The sequence below is a fragment of the Eriocheir sinensis genome, unplaced genomic scaffold (assembly GCF_024679095.1).
Source record: "Eriocheir sinensis breed Jianghai 21 unplaced genomic scaffold, ASM2467909v1 Scaffold554, whole genome shotgun sequence".
In the NCBI taxonomy this organism is placed as follows: domain Eukaryota; kingdom Metazoa; phylum Arthropoda; class Malacostraca; order Decapoda; family Varunidae; genus Eriocheir; species Eriocheir sinensis.
This window is the reverse complement of record NW_026111892.1, coordinates 117501-139172: the sequence shown is the minus strand read 5'-3', so window position 1 is coordinate 139172 and position 21672 is coordinate 117501. Positions and strand designations below refer to the sequence as shown.

At 43.3% G+C, this 21672-nt stretch overlaps 1 protein-coding gene and 1 long non-coding RNA gene across 3 annotated transcripts in view; one reads left to right on the top strand and one right to left on the bottom strand.

Annotated features, from left to right (window-relative positions):
* The first annotated feature begins 717 nt into the window (after positions 1 to 717).
* LOC126993074 (uncharacterized) lies at positions 718 to 4487 on the top strand. Its single transcript, XR_007747324.1, has 2 exons — positions 718 to 3416; positions 3468 to 4487. It is a non-coding gene; the product is annotated as an uncharacterized LOC126993074 (long non-coding RNA).
* A 385-nt stretch (positions 4488 to 4872) lies between these two features.
* LOC126993073 (myotubularin-related protein 6-like) overlaps positions 4873 to 21672 on the bottom strand; it is a 111358-nt gene continuing 94558 nt past the window's right edge. The window contains exons 4-16 of one of the 2 annotated variants that reach the window (XM_050851906.1): positions 19764 to 19921; positions 18772 to 18897; positions 17994 to 18128; positions 14143 to 14275; positions 13103 to 13335; positions 12101 to 12209; positions 10974 to 11115; positions 10186 to 10314; positions 9422 to 9548; positions 8873 to 9013; positions 7339 to 7524; positions 6367 to 6498; positions 4873 to 5494 (exon numbers count right to left, since the gene is read on the bottom strand). In XM_050851906.1, the coding sequence (XP_050707863.1) occupies positions 5345 to 5494; positions 6367 to 6498; positions 7339 to 7524; positions 8873 to 9013; positions 9422 to 9548; positions 10186 to 10314; positions 10974 to 11115; positions 12101 to 12209; positions 13103 to 13335; positions 14143 to 14275; positions 17994 to 18128; positions 18772 to 18897; positions 19764 to 19921 (1901 nt within the window). In that variant the 3' untranslated portion in view covers positions 4873 to 5344. The remainder of the gene's footprint in view (positions 5495 to 6366; positions 6499 to 7338; positions 7525 to 8872; positions 9014 to 9421; positions 9549 to 10185; positions 10315 to 10973; positions 11116 to 12100; positions 12210 to 13102; positions 13336 to 14142; positions 14276 to 17993; positions 18129 to 18771; positions 18898 to 19763; positions 19922 to 21672) is intronic. The other variant, XM_050851907.1, reaches the window with a different exon arrangement.

Genomic DNA, 21672 nt, shown 5'->3' with positions numbered 1-21672 from the left:
CACAAACACCCTCAGCTGTTAACTCTCTACCCGAGGATGCAGTTCAGTAACAAACAGTAACAATAGTAGAGTGATGGCTAACAACAGCCTAATAAGGGGAGCGAAATGCCATTATTCGGTGAGGGATAAAATGTTAAGTGTTCCGTGCTCACTGACTACACACTTTCCCATTATAACATTGTACTTTCAGACCCTCAACCTTATTGCAGTAATTTTCATCTTACGTAAATTCATCCTCACCAACGACATTGATAAACCAGTGACCAGCCGTGACTTACCGAAGCTTTCAGATGCTAAAGATTCTTGTACCATTCTCTTCCTCCATTACAATATATAGTTTTTTTGGGGGTAACTAAAGAGTAACTTAAGTTGGCAGTACATAAACAGTAAATGACATAGAAAATAAATCATGCTACACATCTTATACTATAGAGAGTAGAAAGCATAATGAGAGAGATGAGCTCATATTTACGCATCACAGTTAATGAATAGTGAATAAAAATGAACAATATGAAGTTTAGATCTATATTTCTTCACTGAGAGAGAGAGAGAGAGAGAGAGAGAGAGAGAGAGAGAGAGAGAGAGAGAGAGAGAGAGAGAGAGAGAGAGAGAGAGAGAGAGAGAGAGAGAGAGAGAGAGAGAGAGAGAGAGAGAGAGAGAGAGAGAGAGAGAGAGAGAGAGAGAGAGAGAGAGAGAGAGAGAGAGAGAGATGAGAGAGATGACAGACAGACAGACAGACAGACAGACAGACAGACACATTACCAGGCCAGAGACAAGAGGAAAGACCAGTACGAATGCAAGATAGGCCTCAAAATAATAGCCCGAATGAGAGCTAGAATCATAGGCATAGAGATAGACCAATAGTTCACCAATAGGAATAGAACACAGACGATAATGAATAAATGGAGTAATAGATTGAAGAGGCACAGGAAGAATCATGAGAAAAGAGGAAGAAATGGAAGAAGAAAAGGAAAAAGAAGATAAGAAGAAAAGGAAGAAAAGGAAAAGGAGGAAGAAAATGAAAAAGAAGAAAAGGAAGAAGATAAGAAGACAAGGAAGATAAGGAAGAAGAGGAAGAAAAAGAAAATGAAAAAGAAGAAAACGAAGAAAAAGAGAAAGAAGAAGTAAAGGAAAAAAAATAATGAGAAGGGAGGGGAAGGAGAGGGAGAGAGACAGGTGGCAATTTACATACATATACATACTTTCAACTCCTCAGTCTTGTCCATAACCTGTCTGCCCACCAAGAAGGAGAACCCACATGACAGGGCAACATAACAAACAGTAAACACCCAGACTGTGAGGCAGCAAACACCAACATCGATCGCTGTCCGATTATGGTGCTCTGTTGCTCTGTTTTGGCTCCACATCTAACGCCACAACCTCACGGCCTCCTGCCTTGTATTTCTGGTCTTGCCTTATGACCTCTGCACCCACGCACAGCACTGCCACCCCCTCTACAGTTCCTCCTCCTTGCTATCACAGTGAAGGCCACACAGCACAGCCTCTGCCACAGTGCCGGTGTAACACAGATCTATGTATCCGCAGTGTCCGTACATGCGCTTGTAGAATAGCAAGCTATTGCGTACATCTGGAACGGTCTCCCTCGCCATTACTGTGTTTATAGATACGAGACAATGCAGTTTCGTTTCCTGCCTGTGCGGTGTGGCATGTGAGAGAGAAGCGGAAAATTAGCACAACGTAATGACAGACTATGAGGAAAAAGTGATCTGGTCTGCTTCTTTGTACCACCACTGTCGATGTGGGCAATGTTCCTCGCTGCTATGACCCACAGTTAGTGTTCGGTGTGTGGTATGAGAGAGCGAAGCGGGAAATTAGCACAACGTAATGACAGACTGTTGGGAAAAAGTGGTCTGGTCTGCTGCTTTGTACCACCGCAGTGTCCACGTGGGCAATGTTCCTCGCTGTTATGACCCACAGTTAGTGTTCGATGTGTGGTATGCGAGAGAGAAGCGGAAAATTAGCACAATGTAATGACAGACTATGAGGAAAAAGTGATCTGTTCTGCTTCTTTGTACCACCGCTGTGTCGACGTGGGCAATGTTCCTCGCTGTTATGACCCACAGTTAGTGTTCGATGTGTGGTATGCGAGAGCGAAGCGGAAAATTAGCACAACGTAATGACAGACTATGAGGAAAAAGTGATCTGGTCTGCTTCTTTGTACCACCGCTGTCGACGTGGGCAATGTTCCTCGCTGTTATGACCCACAGTTAGTGTCGGTGTGTGGTATGCAAGAGCGAAGCGGAAAATTAGCACAACGTAATGACAGACTGTTGGGAAAAAGTGATCTGGTCTGCTGCTTTGTACCACCGCAGTGTCCACGTGGGCAATGCTCCTCGCTGTTATGACCCACAGTTAGTGTTCGATGTGTGGCATGCAAGAGCGAAGCGGGAAATTAGCACAACGTAATGACAGACTGTGAGGAAAAAGTGATCTGGTCTGCTGCTTTGTACCACCGCAGTGTCCATGTGGGCAATGCTCCTCGCCAGTACGACCTGCTTGTCCGCCACCACCACTAGATTTGCAGCATTGGTAACCTTAATCATACTTATTATTCATTAAACCTTTAAATATACATGATTCTGCCCTAACATCTGTAAATAATCATCTTCGAATAGGAACTAAATCATGGTGTTAAATATGTACACTTATAATTATCTGGCTAATAGTGAATGACCAATTATACATTTTTACAAACTTTTCTCTCGCTTGTGGTGCACAGTTATAATGATTTGGTTATGAATTTTTGAACTAACTGAACTTTTTTTTTAACTTTTGAGTATAGCCTTTTTGAGATGTGGAACCATTTATTTAACCCGGTAGCAGCGACGAGCCAAATTTGTGGCTTTACCGTGTAGCAGTGATGGGCCAAATTTGTGGCTTTACCGTGTAGCAGTGATGGGCCAAATTTGTGGCTTTACCGTGTAGCAGTGATGGGCCAAATTTGTGGCTTTACCGTGTAGCAGTGATGGGCCAAATTTGTGGCTTTACCGTGTAGCAGTGATGGGCCAAATTTGTGGCTTTACCGTGTAGCAGTGATGGGCCAAATTTGTGCCATGATATAAACCCCCCAAAATAGATGATACATAATCTGATCACAAATGCTTTGATATATATTAATAAATGGTTTGTGTGAGGGGTGATTTTTTCTCATTTTTCTCGCTTGGAGGGACCATTAAGAAACACGATCCCCGCGGCTAACGGGTTAACTCATGATTTTTCTCTCCTTTTGCATGCACCCATCCTGCGCTCCTCACCCTCCTTCTGGTGACGGCCGAGAACATACAACCAAACAACTGTGCACTCTATAAATCAATGACCAAATACAACCAAACACATTGAAACTAACAAAAATCCTTATGACAAAAAGTAAAACTGAGCAAAAGTTTATTAAGTAGGTAGAACATGCTCCAAAGTTTCATAATCATATATAATGGAATCGGATGTAGGTAGACCATGCTCCAAAGTTTCATAATCATATATAACAGAATCAGAGGTACATAGCGTAAAAATCAAGGAGCAGTACACATCATAGCATACTACCTTCAAGACAATGGAACGTTTGATTAGGGAAAAGAACTAGGGGCCGCTTTCAGTCACTTTGTTTGTTTTGATCGTTACCCATGGCGGCGATCGACGCTATAGTTTTCCACGTGAAACTGGCCTATGGGGTAGTGGCGGCCGCAGAGGAAGCGAGAGGTGTTGAGAGTGTGTGCCAAATTGCGGGGCTAGGCTAACTCCACAGCCTCCACTACCCCATCAGCCAGTTTCAAGTGGAAATGCTATAACATCGATCGCCGCCATTGGTAACGACCAAAACTAACAAAATGACTGTGAAAGCGGCCCTAGGTACATGTGTGTATAAGTTTTGTAAATAATAATGGAATATCGATATGCATGTTTATAAAAATTATGCAATAGTGCCATGAACCAGGAATAAACTGTAAACGGAGATGGATTCATAAACTTGACCTAAGGAACAGCACTGTGAATAGTCAGCATTAAGTAGGGTCAGTGCTGATCGGCCGCCAACAGCACTGTGCTCACTAGACACAGCATCCACCGGCAGCTGTCGCTTCCTTACACTTCCTTACAAAACACCCAGTCAGGGCAGCCCATTCAAGTTTCATATTGAGTAAGGAGGAAAAAACAGTAGAGCATATGACTGACTGACTGGCTAACGATACAAGGATGATATCAACACACCCACATCCTTCACAACGGCCAATCCGGGCAGCCCATTCACTTTCCATAATGAGTAAAAAGAGACAAAACAGTGCAGATTCTGACTGACTGACTGAATGATAATATAGAGATGCACATCCTTCACAATAGCCAATCCGGGCAGCCCATTCACTTTCCATAATGAGTAAAAAAAGACAAAACAGTACAGATTCTGACTGACTGACTGAATGATAATATAGAGATGCACATCCTTCACAATAGCCAATCCGGGCAGCCCATTCACTTTCCATAATGAGTAAAAAAAGACAAAACAGTACAGATTCTGACTGACTGACTGAATGATAATATAGAGATGCACATCCTTCACAATAGCCAATCCGGGCAGCCCATTCACTTTCCATAATGAGTAAAGCCCCGTTCACACTGTGCTGACTCTGGACCACGACAACCCAGCGACTCAGGGTATACGAGGTCTTGGGTGTGAAATCTTGATGTGGAAGGGTCGCATAAGGTCGGAAAGACTATGTGCGACCCTTTCATGTCGACATTTCACACCCAAGACCTCGTGTTCGTGGAGTCGCTGGGTTGTCGTGGCCCAGAGTCGGCACGGTGTGAACGGGGCTTAAGAAGGAACAAAGCAGTGCACCATTTGACTGACTGACCGAGTGATGATACAGGGATGATATCAACACACCCACTCCCTTCACAAGAGCCAATCAGAGCAACCCATTCACTTTCCATATTGAGTAAGAAGAAACAAAGCAGTGCACCATCTAACTGACCGACTGACTGAGTGAATGATACAGAAGTTCAACCCACACTCCCACACCACTTCACTCCCTCGCTTGGCCTGATCATATCGCCACACAACACCAACAAGAAGGATGAAGACCCAATATCACTAAATACCCGCCCTCGCACCTACACCCAAGCTACACACTCTGGCCTGAATGACTGACTGGCCGAGTGAATCAGTGACTGGGTGTCCTGACATGCCAACACCCTTCCCTAGCATGACCTCATTCTTACTCAACACCTTGGAGGAGGATAACTGACTCACTGACATGCTCACTGCTTGACTGAATAAGTATAGTCACCCCCGCCATAGTGCAACGTCATGCCTCGACCCAGATCTGTGTGACTATGGCGTATCGACCGAGAGGGAACGTGTCACATCTTTGTAGCATGGGCGACAGACAGGCACGGGCTGCTGACTGAGATGGCCGGGCAGCGCTGTCTTCTTGTCGATGCAACGTGTGCAGAACACCTCCCCGCAACGCCAACAGTGGTGCTGAAACAGAATATACATGGGTGACTCTGGGCCTCAAGTATATGTGGTATTTTTAAGAAGCCACACACACACACAAACACACACATACGCACACAGAGACATAAAGAAATATAGCTTCCCACAAAGAAATATAGAGGTTTGGAACAGACTAAGTGAGGATGTAGTGTTGGCGAAGAGTGTGCAAAACTTTGAGGAAAAATAGGACAAATACAGATACGGAGACGGGACCAGACGAGCGTAAGCCCAGGCCCTGTAAAACTACAACTAGGTAAACACACACACACACACACACACACACACACACACACACACACACACACACCATTCAGATTTTGGATCACCTTTTTTTCTGTCTTTCTTAGATCTTAACACCCCCATGCTATGTTTGTTGGAAGTGGAGTGTAAGTGATGATGATATGGAGAGGGAGAAAGAGGAGCAACTAGAAAAAGGAGAAGGTGGATGAGGAACTAGAAAATGGTGGAAGAGGAGGAGGAGGATGTAGGAAAAGGAGGAGAAGGAGGAAGTAGAAAAAGGAGGAGGAGGAGGATGTAGAAAAAGGAGGAGAAGGAGGAACTATAAAAAGGAGGAGGAGGAGGAGGATGTAGGAAAAGGAGGAGGAACTAGAAAACAGAAAAAAAGGAGGAATTAGAAAAAAAAGAAAAGGAAGAGGAGGAAAAAGAGAAGAAGAGGGAGTTGAAAGTTGACGTGGAGATATGAATGGCCGGAGGTGGAGACAGAGTTTGAGTTGGATAATAATAATAATAATAATAATAATAATAATAATAATAATAATAATAGCTAATAATAATGGAAGATAATGACTAAGCTACCTCACTAATGCAGACACCCATAAATACACAACCCAACTCACCTTACGGCTGAAGTGGTCAAAGGGCGTGGAGCAGGAACACTCCTTGACATTCCTGAAGGTCTTCCAGTCGAGGGAGACGGAGGACAGCTCGGAGGACACGGACCGCACTGCTTGGTGGGACAGCAGCTGGTTCTGGACGGGAGGGGCAAGGAATGTAAGTCAGTCATATTTTTTTTAACCCCTTCACTACGGCCGGGCCAAAACAGTGCCCCGTGACGTATCCGAGATCGCCGTGCGCGCCAAATTTCAAATGTCGCTATTGAATATAACAAGTTTTCAGCCATAAACTCAACATAATCATCGCGTATCATAAATGAAAACATGCAGAATTAAATGGTGCAGATAAAGAAACATAAATTAATTAATAGTTTTGAGATGTAAGCATAAATATAGAGATAAAATAACTTGTATATTGGCTAAAGCGCGCCAGGACGAAGTATGCGCATCCTCGGATATGGTACGGGGCACACAAGGACGCAGTATACGCATCCTCGTGTTGAAGGGGTTAACAGTAAAGGAAGCAGCTCAAGGGCAAAACTGAATAAAACCAAAAAAGCCCGCTAGAGGATATTTGAGGAGAGTAGAACAACAACAAAGTCCTATGCAAACACTATAAGATAACAATACTAATTCAACTAATGCTAGAACAATACAATAAACTACAGTAACAGACAATACACCTTGATAAGACAATACATTAACAGGTGAAGATGAATAAGGTGAATCGAAAGGGGAGGTCAATCACAGGCTAATAATGCTTAAACGATAGTAGAAATTCAACACATTAATTAATAGATAAATGAGGTGAAGAGGAAAGAAAGCAGGTCAGTCACACAATCATTTCTTTCTACCATCACTAACACAACAGCGAGTAGCGTGTTGTTTCCTTTTTTTTGTGCCCTTGAGCTGTCTCCTCTGTTATATAAAAATCAAATAAAACAGACAGACTAGTGAAGGATCGGCATCACCCACCATGAGCTTCTTGCCGCTGCCGGGGATCAGCTGCGAAGGGTTGATGAAGTTTGCGTCCGGGGCGATCTTATCCGAGGTGACGTCCGGGTCCGTCTCGTGTGTGGCTGTCAGGGCGCCCACCGACACCAGGGACTCCTCAATCTCCTGCATCCCCAGCACACCCAGGCTCTCCACTTTGCCCTCGTTCTGGTGGGGAATTGAAGTTTTAATAGTTTCTCCTCCTTTCCTGTCATTCTCTTGCTCTTTTTCCTTCTTTTCATGGACAGCTTTTCTCCTAATCTTTCCTTTCAAACCTTTTTTTACGGACAGATTTTCTTCTTCTAATCTTTCCTTTCCTCCCTCTTTTCACGGACAGATTTTCTTCTTCTAATCTTTCTTTTCCTCCCTCTTTTCATGGATAGTTTTTCTCCTTGTAATCTTTCATTTTTCTCCCTCTTTTCATTAGTAATACTCTTCTTCTCCTATACTTTCTCAGTCCCTCTTTTTTCACTAACAAATTTCCTCCTCTCTTATCCTTTTTCTTTCTTTTCCTCCTTCCTTTCACTAATGATTCTCTCTCTCTCTCTCTCTCTCTCTCTCTCTCCTTTGCCTCTATTCATTTTAACAGTTCTTCCTTTCCTTCCTTCTCTTTCTCTCTTTATTCAATAACTATTATCCTCTCTCACTTTTTCTCTTTCTATCTTTTAATTTATATTTCTTCTCCTCTCCTAATCTTTCTCTCTCTCTCTCTGTTCATCATCAATTCTCCTTCCCTCCTTCCCTTTCTCTTTCTCTCTTTATTCACTAACTATTCTCCTCTCTTACTCTTCCTCTTTCTCTCTTTTCATTAACATTTCTTCTCCTCTCCTAATCTTTCTCTCTCTGTCTCTGTTCATCATCATTTCTCCTTCCCTCCTTCCCTTTCTCTCTTTATTCACTAACTATTCTCCTCCTTTACTATCCTTTCTCTTTCCCTATCTATTCGTTAACAAGCTTTTATTTATGTATTTTACTCAATAACTACCGAGGGAGATCGTGTGGATATTTACTCATATCTTCTCCTCATATGGTAAGTACTTTCCCTTGAGCTTCAGGTAACATTGATTTTAATTTTTCAAGCTTTAAATTTTCTACTTTACTCAACAGCTACTAAGGAAATACATAACAGATATTTCCTCATGGTTTCTCCTCCTGTTTTCTCCTCATATGGTAAGTACTTTGCCTTGAGCTTCTGGTAACATTGATTTTAATTTTTCAAGCTTTTAATTTTTTACTTTACTCAACAGCTACTTAGGGAAATACATAACAGATATTTCCTCATATTTTCTCCTCCTGTTTTCTCCTCATATGGTAAGTACTTTGCCTTGAGCTTCTGGTAACACTGCATTTAATTTTTCAAGCCCTCAATTTTCAACTTTACTCAACAGCTACTTAGGAAATACACAGTAAATCTTTCCTCATGGTTTCTCCTCCTGTTTTCTCTTCATTCATATGGTAAGTACTATCCCTAGAGCTTCCAGTAACATTACGTCTACACTGTCAAGCTGTTATGTACATTGCCGTTGTCAGCGTGCGGTGCCCTGCCCCCCACCTGCTGCGCCTCGTCCAGGATACGGTTGTCACACAGCGCGTCAGCCGCCTTCTTGGGGGCGTTGCGTCCCCGCCGCTCCAGCTCGTTCTTGAGCCACGTGATGCGCTGGAAGGGAGGAGAGACTTCACTCAACACAGCCTTCCTTGTCCCATGGCTGAGTTCTGCATCACATTATAACCTGTAACTCAACTACAGTAATTTTCTGGAGTACTGCAGTATTTAATAATGTTACTACAATGTGATGGCCATTACCAAAACAACACACACACACACACACACACACACACACATATACACACATACATACAGAGTGAAACTTGTTGGGAATACACTCATCTCAATACACCTGTGGTTCCTGTCTCTTCCTTCCCCAGTGTTGTGATGTAAATATACTTTTGGTAGAGGTAATTTTGACTTCCCATTCTGGCTACAGTAGATGTGAACACTTGATGATGAGGATGATTATGTGAGAGGGCTCGTAAGTGTTGCCAGCATTAATGTCTGGTTCAGTACCTTGGTGAGGTAGTCGGCCTGGTCGTTGAGGGACTGCGTGTGCTCCGTGGTGGCCGCCAGCAGGTCCCCCATGGGCTCCCGGGGGTGGATGCCGTTCTCAAAGCGGTTGTACATCCCTCGCCAGAACCTGGGATGGAAACACACACGCCTAAGGTGAAATATAGATATAGCCTAAGTTTCCTCCTTCATTTCATCTCCATCTTGCTTCCCATCCTCCCAACAACTAGTGCTCTTAATCTCCTCTCACTTTCCCCTCCTCCTCTCTATTCACTTCACACTGGAGACTCAGTAGGTCCTATATAGCATGAATTTCCTCCTTCATTTCATCTCCAATCTTTCCTCTCCTCCTCCCAACAACTAGTGCTCTTAATCTCCTCTCACTTTCTCCTCCTCCTCTCTACTCACTTCACAATGGAGACTCAGTAGGTCCTATATAGCCTGAGTTTCCTCCTTCATTTCATCTCCAATCTTTCTTCTCCTCCTCCCAAATACGAGTGCTCTTAAGGTCATATTACAAGATATATCTCCGCCCAAGTACACATATTTGACAAGGCTTTCATAGGAGTTGTGGGCATTTCCAAGGGTAGTTTTATGACCCTGGTGGTAGTGTGAGACTTCTTCTGTACCATGAACCTGAAGAAACGCTCATTGGAACCCGACTGACCCCCTCTTTGACCTTTAGAAATGGCTGATGTGAGACGCGAGAGTGTCTTATAAGCCCGACCTTAATCTCCTCTCACTTTCTCCTCCTCCTCTCTACTCACTTTACACTCTGGGGACTCAGTGTGAGGCGCAGGACGTCAGTGGTTGAGTCTCGGCGGTACAGTGGGTTCCTGTATTCCGTCACGTGGTTCCTGATGAAGCCCCACAGAGAGTAGGATCTCTCGGCTAACCTGTGTGGAGGAGAGATGGTATGGTGGGGCGAGGGGGTGGTGGGTGTGATTGTGTGTTTTTTATCTATTTATTTATTTTTTTACAGCAGAGGAGACAGTGCAAGGGCGTAAAAAAAAAAGAAAACAATAATGAAAAAAAAGCCCGGTTGTAGTAGTAGTAATAGTAGTAGTAGTAGTAGTAGTAGTGGTAGCAACAGTAGTAGAAGTTGTAGAAATTGCAGCTTTAGTAAGAGTATTAATAAGAGGCATGATCAGATATTTATATATGCAGTAGAGGTAGGGGAAAACAAGGATGTTAAATGAAGAAGAAAAAAGAAGAACGTGAAGAAGAAGGAAAAGAAAAATAAGAAAAATAAGAAAAATAAGAAAAGGTCGGTAAAGTAAAAATGTAAAATGTTAAAGTGAGTTATTGGGGAAAGAAATCAGAGTGAATAGTACAGCTTCTTTGACTGAGATGCAGAGTGAACATCCTTTCCCAGTACATTACTATATTTTTGTGCATGAGTGACATCACGGAAGAAATGGCTATGGACCGGCAACAGTGGAGGAGGCTCACATCCCGTCCACTCCCACCACAGGGAATAAATGGACGTTAAACGATAATGACGATGATGATGATGAGTGACGTAAGTGTAGGGCATCTTCCCCCTCTGACCTACCTCAAGTCCACTCTATCCTTCTGACAGTTGCCGATGAAGGTCCCGAACTGGCAGGAGAAGACATGGTCGTGCAGGACTAGGAGGTAACGCTCGTTGAACTCAAACGCCGAGGGGAGCATCTGCTGGAGCTGCCACACGCAATCTGTCGGCACAACACAAACGCTAATGGTGGTACTGATCTGGCAGACTATATGATATCTATTTTATTCATCTACCATGTATGTATAAGGATATGTAGTGTTTCCTTCACTATACGTTCATTTTTTTTTTATGTGTACACCGATAGTGCGGGTAGGCTTTTCGTGAGGGACCTTGATGGTAGTCGGCCCCACCCCGTCATGGCGCAGGCAAGTGTTTATAGTGGCGCCATCTTCTCTTCTTGCCCTCTCTGACTACACCCACTTTTATATTTCTTGGGTACACGACACTCCAGGAGACAACAATGATAATGATGGTGATGTCTGATATTAGAATTAACCTTCAGAATTGTAAGTGCTGTATGAAATGTGATAAGCAATGTAATTCCTATGATACAGATGTGGATGAGCTTTAACCCGGTAGCAGCGAGGATCATGTTTCTTAATGGTCCCTCTAAGCGAGAAAAATGAGAAAAAATCACCCCACACACAAACCATTTCATAATATATATCGAAGCATTTGTGATCAGATTATGTATCATCTATTTTGGGGGGTTTATATCATGGCACAAATTTGGCCTGTTGCTGCTACACGGTAAAGCCACAAATTTGGCCCATTGCTGCTACACGGTAAAGCCACAAATTTGGCCCATTGCTGCTACACGGTAAAGCCACAAATTTGGCCCATTGCTGCTACACGGCAAAGCCACAAATTTGGCCCGTCACTGCTATACGGTAAAGCCACAAATTTGGCCCGTTGCTGCTACACGGTAAAGCCACAAATTTGGCCCGTCGCTGCTACCGGGTTAAAACCTAACCTAACCTAACCTAACCATGGCTACATTACTCTCTACATTGTTACATTACTTTCTACTTTACAACATCACTTTCTATATTACTTCATTATTTTCTGGGCCTAACATTTAAAAGCCCCTAGAGGAATAACAGATGATGATGGTGTTCGCAGTCCCTGGAATGAAACACACTCACCAATGAACTGCGTAAAGATGGGTGACACCTCCTTGGAGTCACCCTGAATGTGTCCGCAGCGATCCGTGAACTTGTGCCCAAACGCCAGCCACTCCTTCTCTATCAGGGTCTGTGGGGAAGGGTGAGAGGCAACACTTGTAGAAAGATCAACATGAGCAACACTAAATTCTGGCATCTTACAACCAATTAAGTGCAAGGATCATTAACAAGGCAAGAATCTGTCAGGTTGAATAAACAAACGCAGGAATTATAACTGACACTACAGAAGAGGTGGAAAATAGGAAAGTAGAAAGGAAGTACGGAATGAAGGAATAAGGGAAGGGAAGAAGGAAGGAATGAGAAAATGGAAGAAAATGGAAAAGGAGGGAAGAAGGAAGGAATGAGAAAATGGAAGAAAATGGAAAAGGAGGAAAGAAGAAAGGAAGGAAGGAGGGAGGCAAGGAAGGATTATAGTAAGATTAACAGCTTCAAGGAGACTAATATGAAGGAATAAAGGAAGAAGGAAGGAAGATGGAAGGAATGAGAAAGTGGAAAAAATGGAAAAGGAGAAAGGAAGGATGGAGGGAGTGAAGAAAGGAAGGATTAAAGTAAGATTAACAGCTTCAACAAGACTAAGACAAGACAAGACTTTCAGGGGAGGCGGTGGCTGAGTCAACAGCGTGACGGCGCCGCGTTCAGGACGACGCGAGATCAATCCCCGCCCGGTGCCACCAAGCTGGGATTTTTCAGCCGCCGCCGAGTGGCTTAAAACTACCCACATGCTGTCCAGAAGACCACCTATCAACCCGGACTCTAGATACTAGGATTAAAGATGAGCTAAGGGAGGGCAGCATGAGCCAATGCAAGATGGCGCCACTATAAACACTCGCCTGCGCCACAACGGGCTGGGCCATACCATCAGGCCCCTCCGAAAACAAGCCTACCGGAGCCACAGGCGAAAAAAAAAAAAAAACAAAAAAACTTCAACACAATTAACAGTTTCACCAGCTTCTGATGACCCACCTGGAAGCCCTGGATGGTGCGGTAGTAAGGGTCAAGGAGCAGCTGGGCGAGGGCGCAGGTCTGAGCGGTCCGGTCCCACCCGTCGGAGCAGTGGACCAACACGCTGACGCCCTCCATCATGGCGGCCGTGATGAACACCGCCGTGTCCATCACTGAGCGCACGTGCTTCAGCCAGCCCGAGGACTCCACGCCGCTGATGAAGCCGTTCATGGAGGGCGGCACCAACTGGCACGCTGGAAGGCACACATAAGTTGGTACAATGACAGGAAATCGCCACATCACTAACCCAGCAAATTTGTGGTGATAGTCTCCGGCTTTTTTTTTTATATTTTTCTTTACGCCCTTGAACTGTCTCCTTAGCTGATAAAAAAAAATGCTGCTGCCCTCTACACACAGAAGCAAAACAATTTCACCTATAGCTGCAAGTCACTGCAACACATGTACATAGAGAAATCGAAGAAATGTAATAGAACCCAAGCAAAGAGCTGAGAAAAAAAATGATCACTTGAAGAAAATGACAAAGTTATACAAACAGGAAACTGAAATACTCAGTGAAGCATTACGACAAGGTACAGATGAATACCTGGCGCTTCTGGAATAGTGTTTTATTTGACAACACACACACACTTTCTTGGTGGTCTATCAAGGTCTGAGCCTCAATCAACAAAACTTTACAGTTGAGGGTTCTGATATGATGCAGTTAAAAGAGAATATACGTAGTCTAAAAGTCTTTTGATATACTATTCCTTAAAAAACGGAAGCACATTTTACTCCTATATCTCTTAACCTCAGACCTTGCTGTCATTTCCCATTGGGGTAGAAGGAACCTTGTGTCCTTCAATGCCTCAAAAACTCAATTTCTCCACCTATCAACTCGACACAATCTTCCAAACAGCTATCCCCTATTCTTCGACAACACCCAGCTGTCATCTTCAACACTAAATATCCTCGGTCTATCCTTAACTGAAGGCTAAGGGGTGATGTGATTAAATGTCAAGTGTGTGACGATGTGTATAAACTCTATAGTGATCTCTACTTACTTTCAATCTGCTTGGCCAGGGATGCTCTCATGACATGGATGTTTTCAATGCCCGAGAAGTGGAATTTGATGTTTTCGTAGTACGCCTCGTTCTCGTAGCCTTTGCCTGCTGCCCGGTTAGCCATGGCATTGATCTGGAGAACGTGGATCATTACTGCTAACGAGGAGGTGCAGGAGAGGCGAGCAGCAGGGCGTGTGTAGACAGATGATCGTATATGAACATGTGTGTAGTGTTTCCCCTTCACTGTACATCGATTTTGCCTTCCCTGATTTTCTCTCTCATCATTCCTCTCCCTCTCTCCCTCAAACCTCTCCTCCACCCATCATCTCCTTCTCTCCTCTCCTTCTGACGCATCCTTTCTCTCTCCCTCTCTCTCTCTTCCTTCAACACATCCTCTCACCTACCCTCTTCCTCGCTCTCTTTCTCTCTCACACTTTTATGTTTCCCAAGAACTCCAAACCTTACTTACACGACACTCCAGGAAACAACTATGATGATAATGATGACAAAACCATCATATAATTGCAAGTGGTGTTTGTAATATAATAAGCAACGAAACCCCTATGAGATACCAAGATGAGCCCCTTAAATTCGTTGTTACTCATCTATTTTTCAGCTCAAATAATTACGAAACCTCTTGGGACGGCGGATATCCTCTAAATTGAGCTGTCAGGGCGTGGCGACTGTAATTAACAAGCAACAGCTGAGCGGGTTGTGAGGGGAAGGGAGAGGTGGGATGGAGGCGGCCTGATGATGAAGTGATGCTCGGATGTGCTCAAGATATGTGAGGCGAATTAGAAGGCATTAGGAGTGGTAGGTGGTGACTGGTGAGGAGTGGTAAGTGGTAAGTGGTTAGTGGTAAGAGGAGAGGAGTGGTGAGCAGTGGTAGGCAAAGAAGGAAGGAAGGAAGGATGGATTAACGAAAGGAAGGATTGATTGATTGATTGATAGTTTATTGTTGCAAGGAAGGAAGGAAGGAAGGAAGGAAGGAAGGAAGAAAGGAGGGAAGGAAGGAAGGAAGGAAGAAAGGAAGGAAGAAAGAAAGGTAGAAAGGAAGCTAGGAAGGAAGGAACGAAGCAAGAAAAAAAGTGGAAAAAAGGAAGGTAGGAAGGAAGGAGGATGGAAAAAAGGGAGAAAGGAAGGAATGATCTAGGACGGGAGGGAAGGAGAAAGGAATGAAGGAAGGAAAGAAGATTGGAAACAAGGAAACAAGGAAGGAAGAAAGAAAGGAAGGAAGAATGGAAAGAAGGAAGGTCAAAATATAACTGGCTGCAAAATGTACAGTCTGAATTAGTCTTTTTTTATCATTTTGTTTTTACATTAAAGAACAAAGACGCCCAGAGCTGAAAAAAAAGAACTGCAGACAGGCTGATGCTCCTACAAAGTGAATAGAAGATGCCTTAAAAAAATATGAAGGAGAGGAAAAGATTGCCCATATGTAACTAGTATTATTAATGAAGAAATGGCTGAGGAGAAGCAATATAGATAAAGAAGTTAGCTTAATGCGTATAAAAAAATGCAGATAGGCTATTTCTATAAAGTCAATGGAAAGTGCCGTGCAAGGAAAGAGGGAAGGAGAGGAAAGGATTGACCCAACGTAGTTATTTAATGAAGAAATGGCTGAGGAGAAGCAATATATATAAAGAAGTGAACCCAATGTATGTGTAAATATGAAACAGAAAACCATTTGTCAGAAGAGGATGACTAAACAAAATGAGATTATTATTATTATTATTATTATTATTATAGAATGTGAAAGGTGTGTGTGAGTGTGTGCGTGTGTTCGTGTACGCGTAATAATAAAAATTCATAATATAATAAATAACCACATTACCATTAAAGGGTTGAATGCACTCCCTCGGCATCAAAGTCACATTACCTAAGTGAATGATTCCCAGCTGCCTATTCATATATATGTATAAAGCGACGCTCATATCCATTTTTTTTTTTTTTTTACAGCAAAGGAGACAGCTCAAGGGCACAAAAAAGTAAACATTTATAAAAAAAAAAAAAGCCCGCTACTCGCTGCTCCTAAAAAGAATCCAAAGAGGTGGCCGAAAGATAAGTCAGTTTCGGGAGGAGAGGTGTCCTGATACCCTCCTCTTGAAAGAGTTCAAGTCGTAGGCAGGAGGAAATACAGATGAAGGAAGATTGTTCCAGAGTTTACCAGCGCGAGGGATGAAAGAGTGAAGATGCTGGTTAACTCTTGCATAAGGGGTTTGGACAGTATAGGGATGAGCATGAGTAGAAAGTCGAGTGCAGCGGGGCCGCGGGAGTGGGGGAGGCATGCAGTTAGCAAGTTCAGAAGAGCAGTCAGCGTGGAAATATCGATAGAAGATAGAAAGAGAGGCAACATTGCGGCGGAATTTAAGAGGTAGAAGACTATCAGTATGAGGAGGAGAGCTGATGAGACGAAGAGCCTTTGCCTCCACTCTGTCCAGAAGAGCTGTGTGAGTGGAGCCCCCCCACACATGAGATGCATACTCCATACGAGGGCGGACAAGGCTCCTGTATATGGACAGCAACTGTGCAGGGAGAAGAACTGGCGGAGACGGTACAGAACGCCCAGCCTCGAGGAAGCTGATTTAGTAAGAGATGAGATATGAAGTTTCCAGTTGAGATTTTGAGTTAAGGATAGACCGAGGATGTTTAGTGTTGAGGAAGGTGATAGCTGGGTGTTGTCAAAGAATAGGGGATAGTTGTTTGGAAGATTGTGTCGAGTGGATAGGTGGAGAAACTGTGTTTTTGAGACGTTGAAGGACACCAGGTTCTTCTTGCCCCAATCGGAAATAATAGTAAGGTCTGAGGCTAAGCGTTCTGCAGCCTCCAGCCTTGAGTCGTTAAGTTCCTGAAGGGTGGGTCTTCTATTAAAAGAAGTTGAATAATGCAGAGTGGAATCATCGGCGTAGGAATGGATAGGACAGTTCGTTTTGGAAAGAAGATCATCAATGAACAACAGAAAAAGAGTGGGAGATAGGACAGAACCCTGTGGGACACCACTGTTAATAGATTTAGGGGAAGAACAGTGACCGTCTACCACGGCAGAAATAGAACGGTCAGAAAGGAAACTGGAGATAAAGGTACAGAGAGAAGGATAGAAACCGTAGGAGGGTAGTTTAGAAAGCAAAGATTTGTGCCAGACCCTATCAAAAGCTTTTGATATGTCCAGCGCAATAGCAAAAGTTTCACCGAAACGGCTAAGAGAGGATGAACTCATACTAATGAGTTGCTGGTAAAAGAGTTATTATTACATATTTGTGTGATGCTAATGAGCGTTGTAATTGAAAAATGTTGGTGCCAGTATGATGCCGGGGTTGGGATGGGACAGAGAGGTTTGTTTTGCTTTATTCATAGTTTACTAATAAAATTTATATTATAGTATCTTTTATATGGTAAGAGGAGGCAGATTATACGCTGGAGAGAGAGAGAGAGAGAGAGAGAGAGACTTTAAACTTACAAGATTTATCCATGAAAGAAAATTAGGGTCTAAGATGATTTGATGGTCCCCTTCTCAATGAGTTCTCTAATATTACCACCACCACTACCACCCACCTCCACCACCACTACCACAATCACCACCTCCACCACCACTACCACAACCACCCACCTCCACCACCACTACCACAATCACCACCTCCACCACCACTACCACAATCACCACCTCCACCACCACTACCACAACCACCCACCTCCACCACCACTACCACAATCATCACCTCCACTACCGCTCACTACTAACAGTACCTCCAAACTCCACTTCTGCCTTTACCTCCATGACCGCTAACACCACCACCACCACCACCCTCCCTACCACCTCCCCCCCCCCCGTTCACTAAGCCACCTGTAATTACCTTAGGCCGCGTGTCCACCACAATCATATGCGACGTGTTGGGGTTGGAGCGCAGGATGCAGTCCAGAAGCTGCTCGTCCTCCTCACACCGAGCGCTGAACCCTGACAGCGGCTGGGAGGATCGGCACAGGGCGGCCTGGGGGGGTAAGGAGGGAAGGAACACGCTTAGCTGGGACACGTATTTTAAGACACCATCGCTTCTCACATCAACTATTTCTAAAGGTCAAAGAGGGGATCAATCTGTTTTTCATGAGTGTTTTTTAAGGTTCATGGCACAGAAGAAGGGTCAAACTACCACCAGGGTCATAAAACTACCCCTGGAAAGGCCTACAGCTCCTACGAAAGCCATGTCAAATATGTGAACTTGGGCGACGAAATGTTTTAAAATACGACCCACAGACTTGGTGCCTCACAAAATGTTTAGAAAGGAAGCTAAAATGTGCATGAAAGGAGGAATGGAGAAAAAAAATGTTGCTGGGCGTCAAGAGCTCATATATTACTGTAGTGACCCTCTAAGTCTTCCCGTTTTCTTCACCTTCATTTCTCCGTAGTGACCCTCCAAATCTTCCCGTTTTCTTTTTCATTTCTTTGTAGTGACCCTCTAAAAAATCTTCCCGTTTTCTTCACCTTCATTACCTTTCACTTCTATCACTTAATATCTAGGACTCGTCTCCACTTGCTTTCCCCATCATCTCCCCTTTCTCTTCTCTCCTTTTTGCACTCCCCACATTCTCCTCCCTCCTCTTCCTCATCTTACCTGGTTTTCTCATTTATCTCACCTGGTTCTTGTGCAGGTATGAGAGCACCGGGAATCGACCTTTGCTCCTGAACTTCGAGCTGCTGAGGATGACCTTGGTAGGGGCCGAGGCAGGGACGTACAGCTCCTGGGGGTAGGTGTCGCAGATCTGTGGGGGCGGGAAAGGCAGGGGGGAGGGGAAGGAGGAGGAGGAGGAGGAGGAGGAGGAGGAAAGGGTAAGGGACGGAAAGGGAAGGAGGAGAATGGAAAAGAGGAAAGGAAGAGATGGTTTGGAAAGGGAGGGAGAAAGGAAAAGAAGGAGGAGGAAGATGAGGAGGGGATTGAGGAGGAGGAACAGGAGGGAAGGTTAAGGGACAGAAAGGGAAGGAGGAGAATGGAATAAAGAGGAAAGGAAGAGATGGTTTGGAAAGGGAGGGAGAAGGGAAAAGGACAATGGGTAGAGGGAAGCGAAGAGAAGAGGAGGAAGGAGAAAGAGGAAAGAAAGAGATGGTTTAGAAAGGGAAAGAAGGGAAGAGGAGGAAGGGGGAAGAGAGGATGATGGAGAGGAAAATAAAATATGGAGAAAGGAGAAGAGGAACGTAGATGATGGTAAGGAAGGATGGATGACAGAAGAGGAGAAATGAAGGAAAGGAAGGAAGGAAGGAAGGAAGGAAAGAAAATATTAATTATGATTCATGGCTGAGATGTTTAATAAATGTATTGATTGGAACAAAGAAAATAACCAATAATTCATGTTTTCATTAAGACTTCCTGCAAGGCCTTCATTATATTGGCATTTATGATCAGACAGACGATAAAACAATAAACTATACTACTATTACTACTACTACTACTACTACTACTACTACTACTACTTCTACTACTACTACTACTACTGCTAATAATTCTACTACTAATACTACCAATAACATAAAAAAAACACATTTACATACTTCAAAATTTATCATACCACACCACCACCACTACCATCACCACCCACCACCACCACCACCACCACTACCATCCCCCCCTCACCTCATAGTTGTGGTTGAGGGTGGTAGGGGTCCAGGTCTCGCAAGGTACGCCCATGCGGTGGTACTCGGCCGCGGGGTTGTACAGGTCCCAGCCGCTGCGCTTGTCCAGGTCATCGCTGCTGGCCGTGTAGTGGAAGCAGTACAGGTCTTCCAGGTGTACTGAGGGGCAAGAGAGGAGAAGAGTGATGATATGATGGGTAATGAGAAGGGTAGGATGCAAGATGGCGCCACTATAAACACTCGCCTGCGCCAGAACGGGCTAGGCCGACCATCAGGCCCCACCAGGAAGATGCCTACCGGCGCAACAGGCAACGACATAAAAAAAAAAAAAAAAAAAAAAAAAAAAAAAAAAAATAAATAAATAAATAAATAAATAGATAATAATAATAATAATAATAATAATAATAATAATAATAATAATAAAAAAAAAACATTTCGTTGAACACTTTGCCCAGATTTTACACTTAAATTTTACTTATAACACATTTTACACTTACATAACTTATTTTACTTATTATACCTATATCACTTATTTGATCTAACTTATACTTTTTTACACTTACTTATACATACTTATACTTACTTATCCATTCTTACTCTCCACAATCTATCAGTCATCCATCATCCTGTCTACACTCTCTCAATCATCATTTCATCCGATCTACAATCTCTTTCAACTACCTATTTTTCCTATCCATAACCTATCATCCATCCATCCCTCTTCTTCCTAAACCTAACCATCTGTCCCTCTACCTCTCGCCTACCAACCCAACCAACCAATCAACCAGGTGTCCCATCAATTATTGGCTGCCTAACCTTCATCTCGAACCATCTACAGCGTTAAACCTTCGCCATGAGACCTTAGGATCGGTGCTGGAGGCTCAGTAGCAACGGGAATTAAATATGGATAAGAGGGAGGGAGGGAGAGGGAGGAGGAAGAGAGACAGAAAGGTCATTGTAATTTGTTCTTTAGGTTTACGATTTGAGTTTTTTTTTGTATTTTTGTCTTTGTGTGTTGGTGATATTGTATTCTAGTTTTGATTTTTGTTTACCTAATATCTGTCTTTCTTTATTTGCCCTTTTATTTTGCTTACTAATGGCGTATTTAGCTTTTTGTTCTAATAGAGCTTCATTTTATTTTTGTATAAGATTATAATTGTTTCAGTCGCCCTATTAAAATCAAGTCTTCCTTTTGTTTTACTGATATAATGTAGCCTACTCTCTCTCTCTCTCATAAAACTTGCATTACTCAATATAAACTTTTTTCGTGTACAGTGTTATTTACTTCACATCAAAGGACAGAATCTCATTGTTATTTTTTTTCTTCCTCCCTTGTTTAGCATTTTTATCGTTTTTCTTTCTTCTTCATTATCAATACACTCGCTTGCCGTCTTCTCTTCCTCCACCTGCTCCTCTCAATACACTCCTAACAAAAGATCCATTACCGCTTCCTTGTTGTGCTGCTTCGATTGTAATTTTTATTTGTGTTATAGAGAACTGTTACGCTTGTTCCTCATGTTTTTAGTTCCCTTCTCATTTTTTGTCTCATTTCAAGGATCTGGATTGTTGCTTGCATCTGCTTCTCCTTACTTCTTTCAACAATTGTATGACGCAGGTTGAATTGTCTGTGATGTCACTTTTCAATCAGCTAATTCAAGCCTTCATAGCCCCATTAAATACTTTTTTTTTCTGATTGTCTTTTATATATCTTGTTTTGATACTATATTTTTTTTGCTGACCTTATCTTGTTACGCGTAAACATCAACCAACGACCTCTGACCGGACACTCTCTCTCTCACACTTTGTCTCTCTCTCTCTCTCTCTCTCTCTCTCTCTCTGTCCTCCATACTCATCGTTATTAAATATTGCGTCACTTCGCCCTTTTATTTTCAGCTCTTCCACTGCTCAAC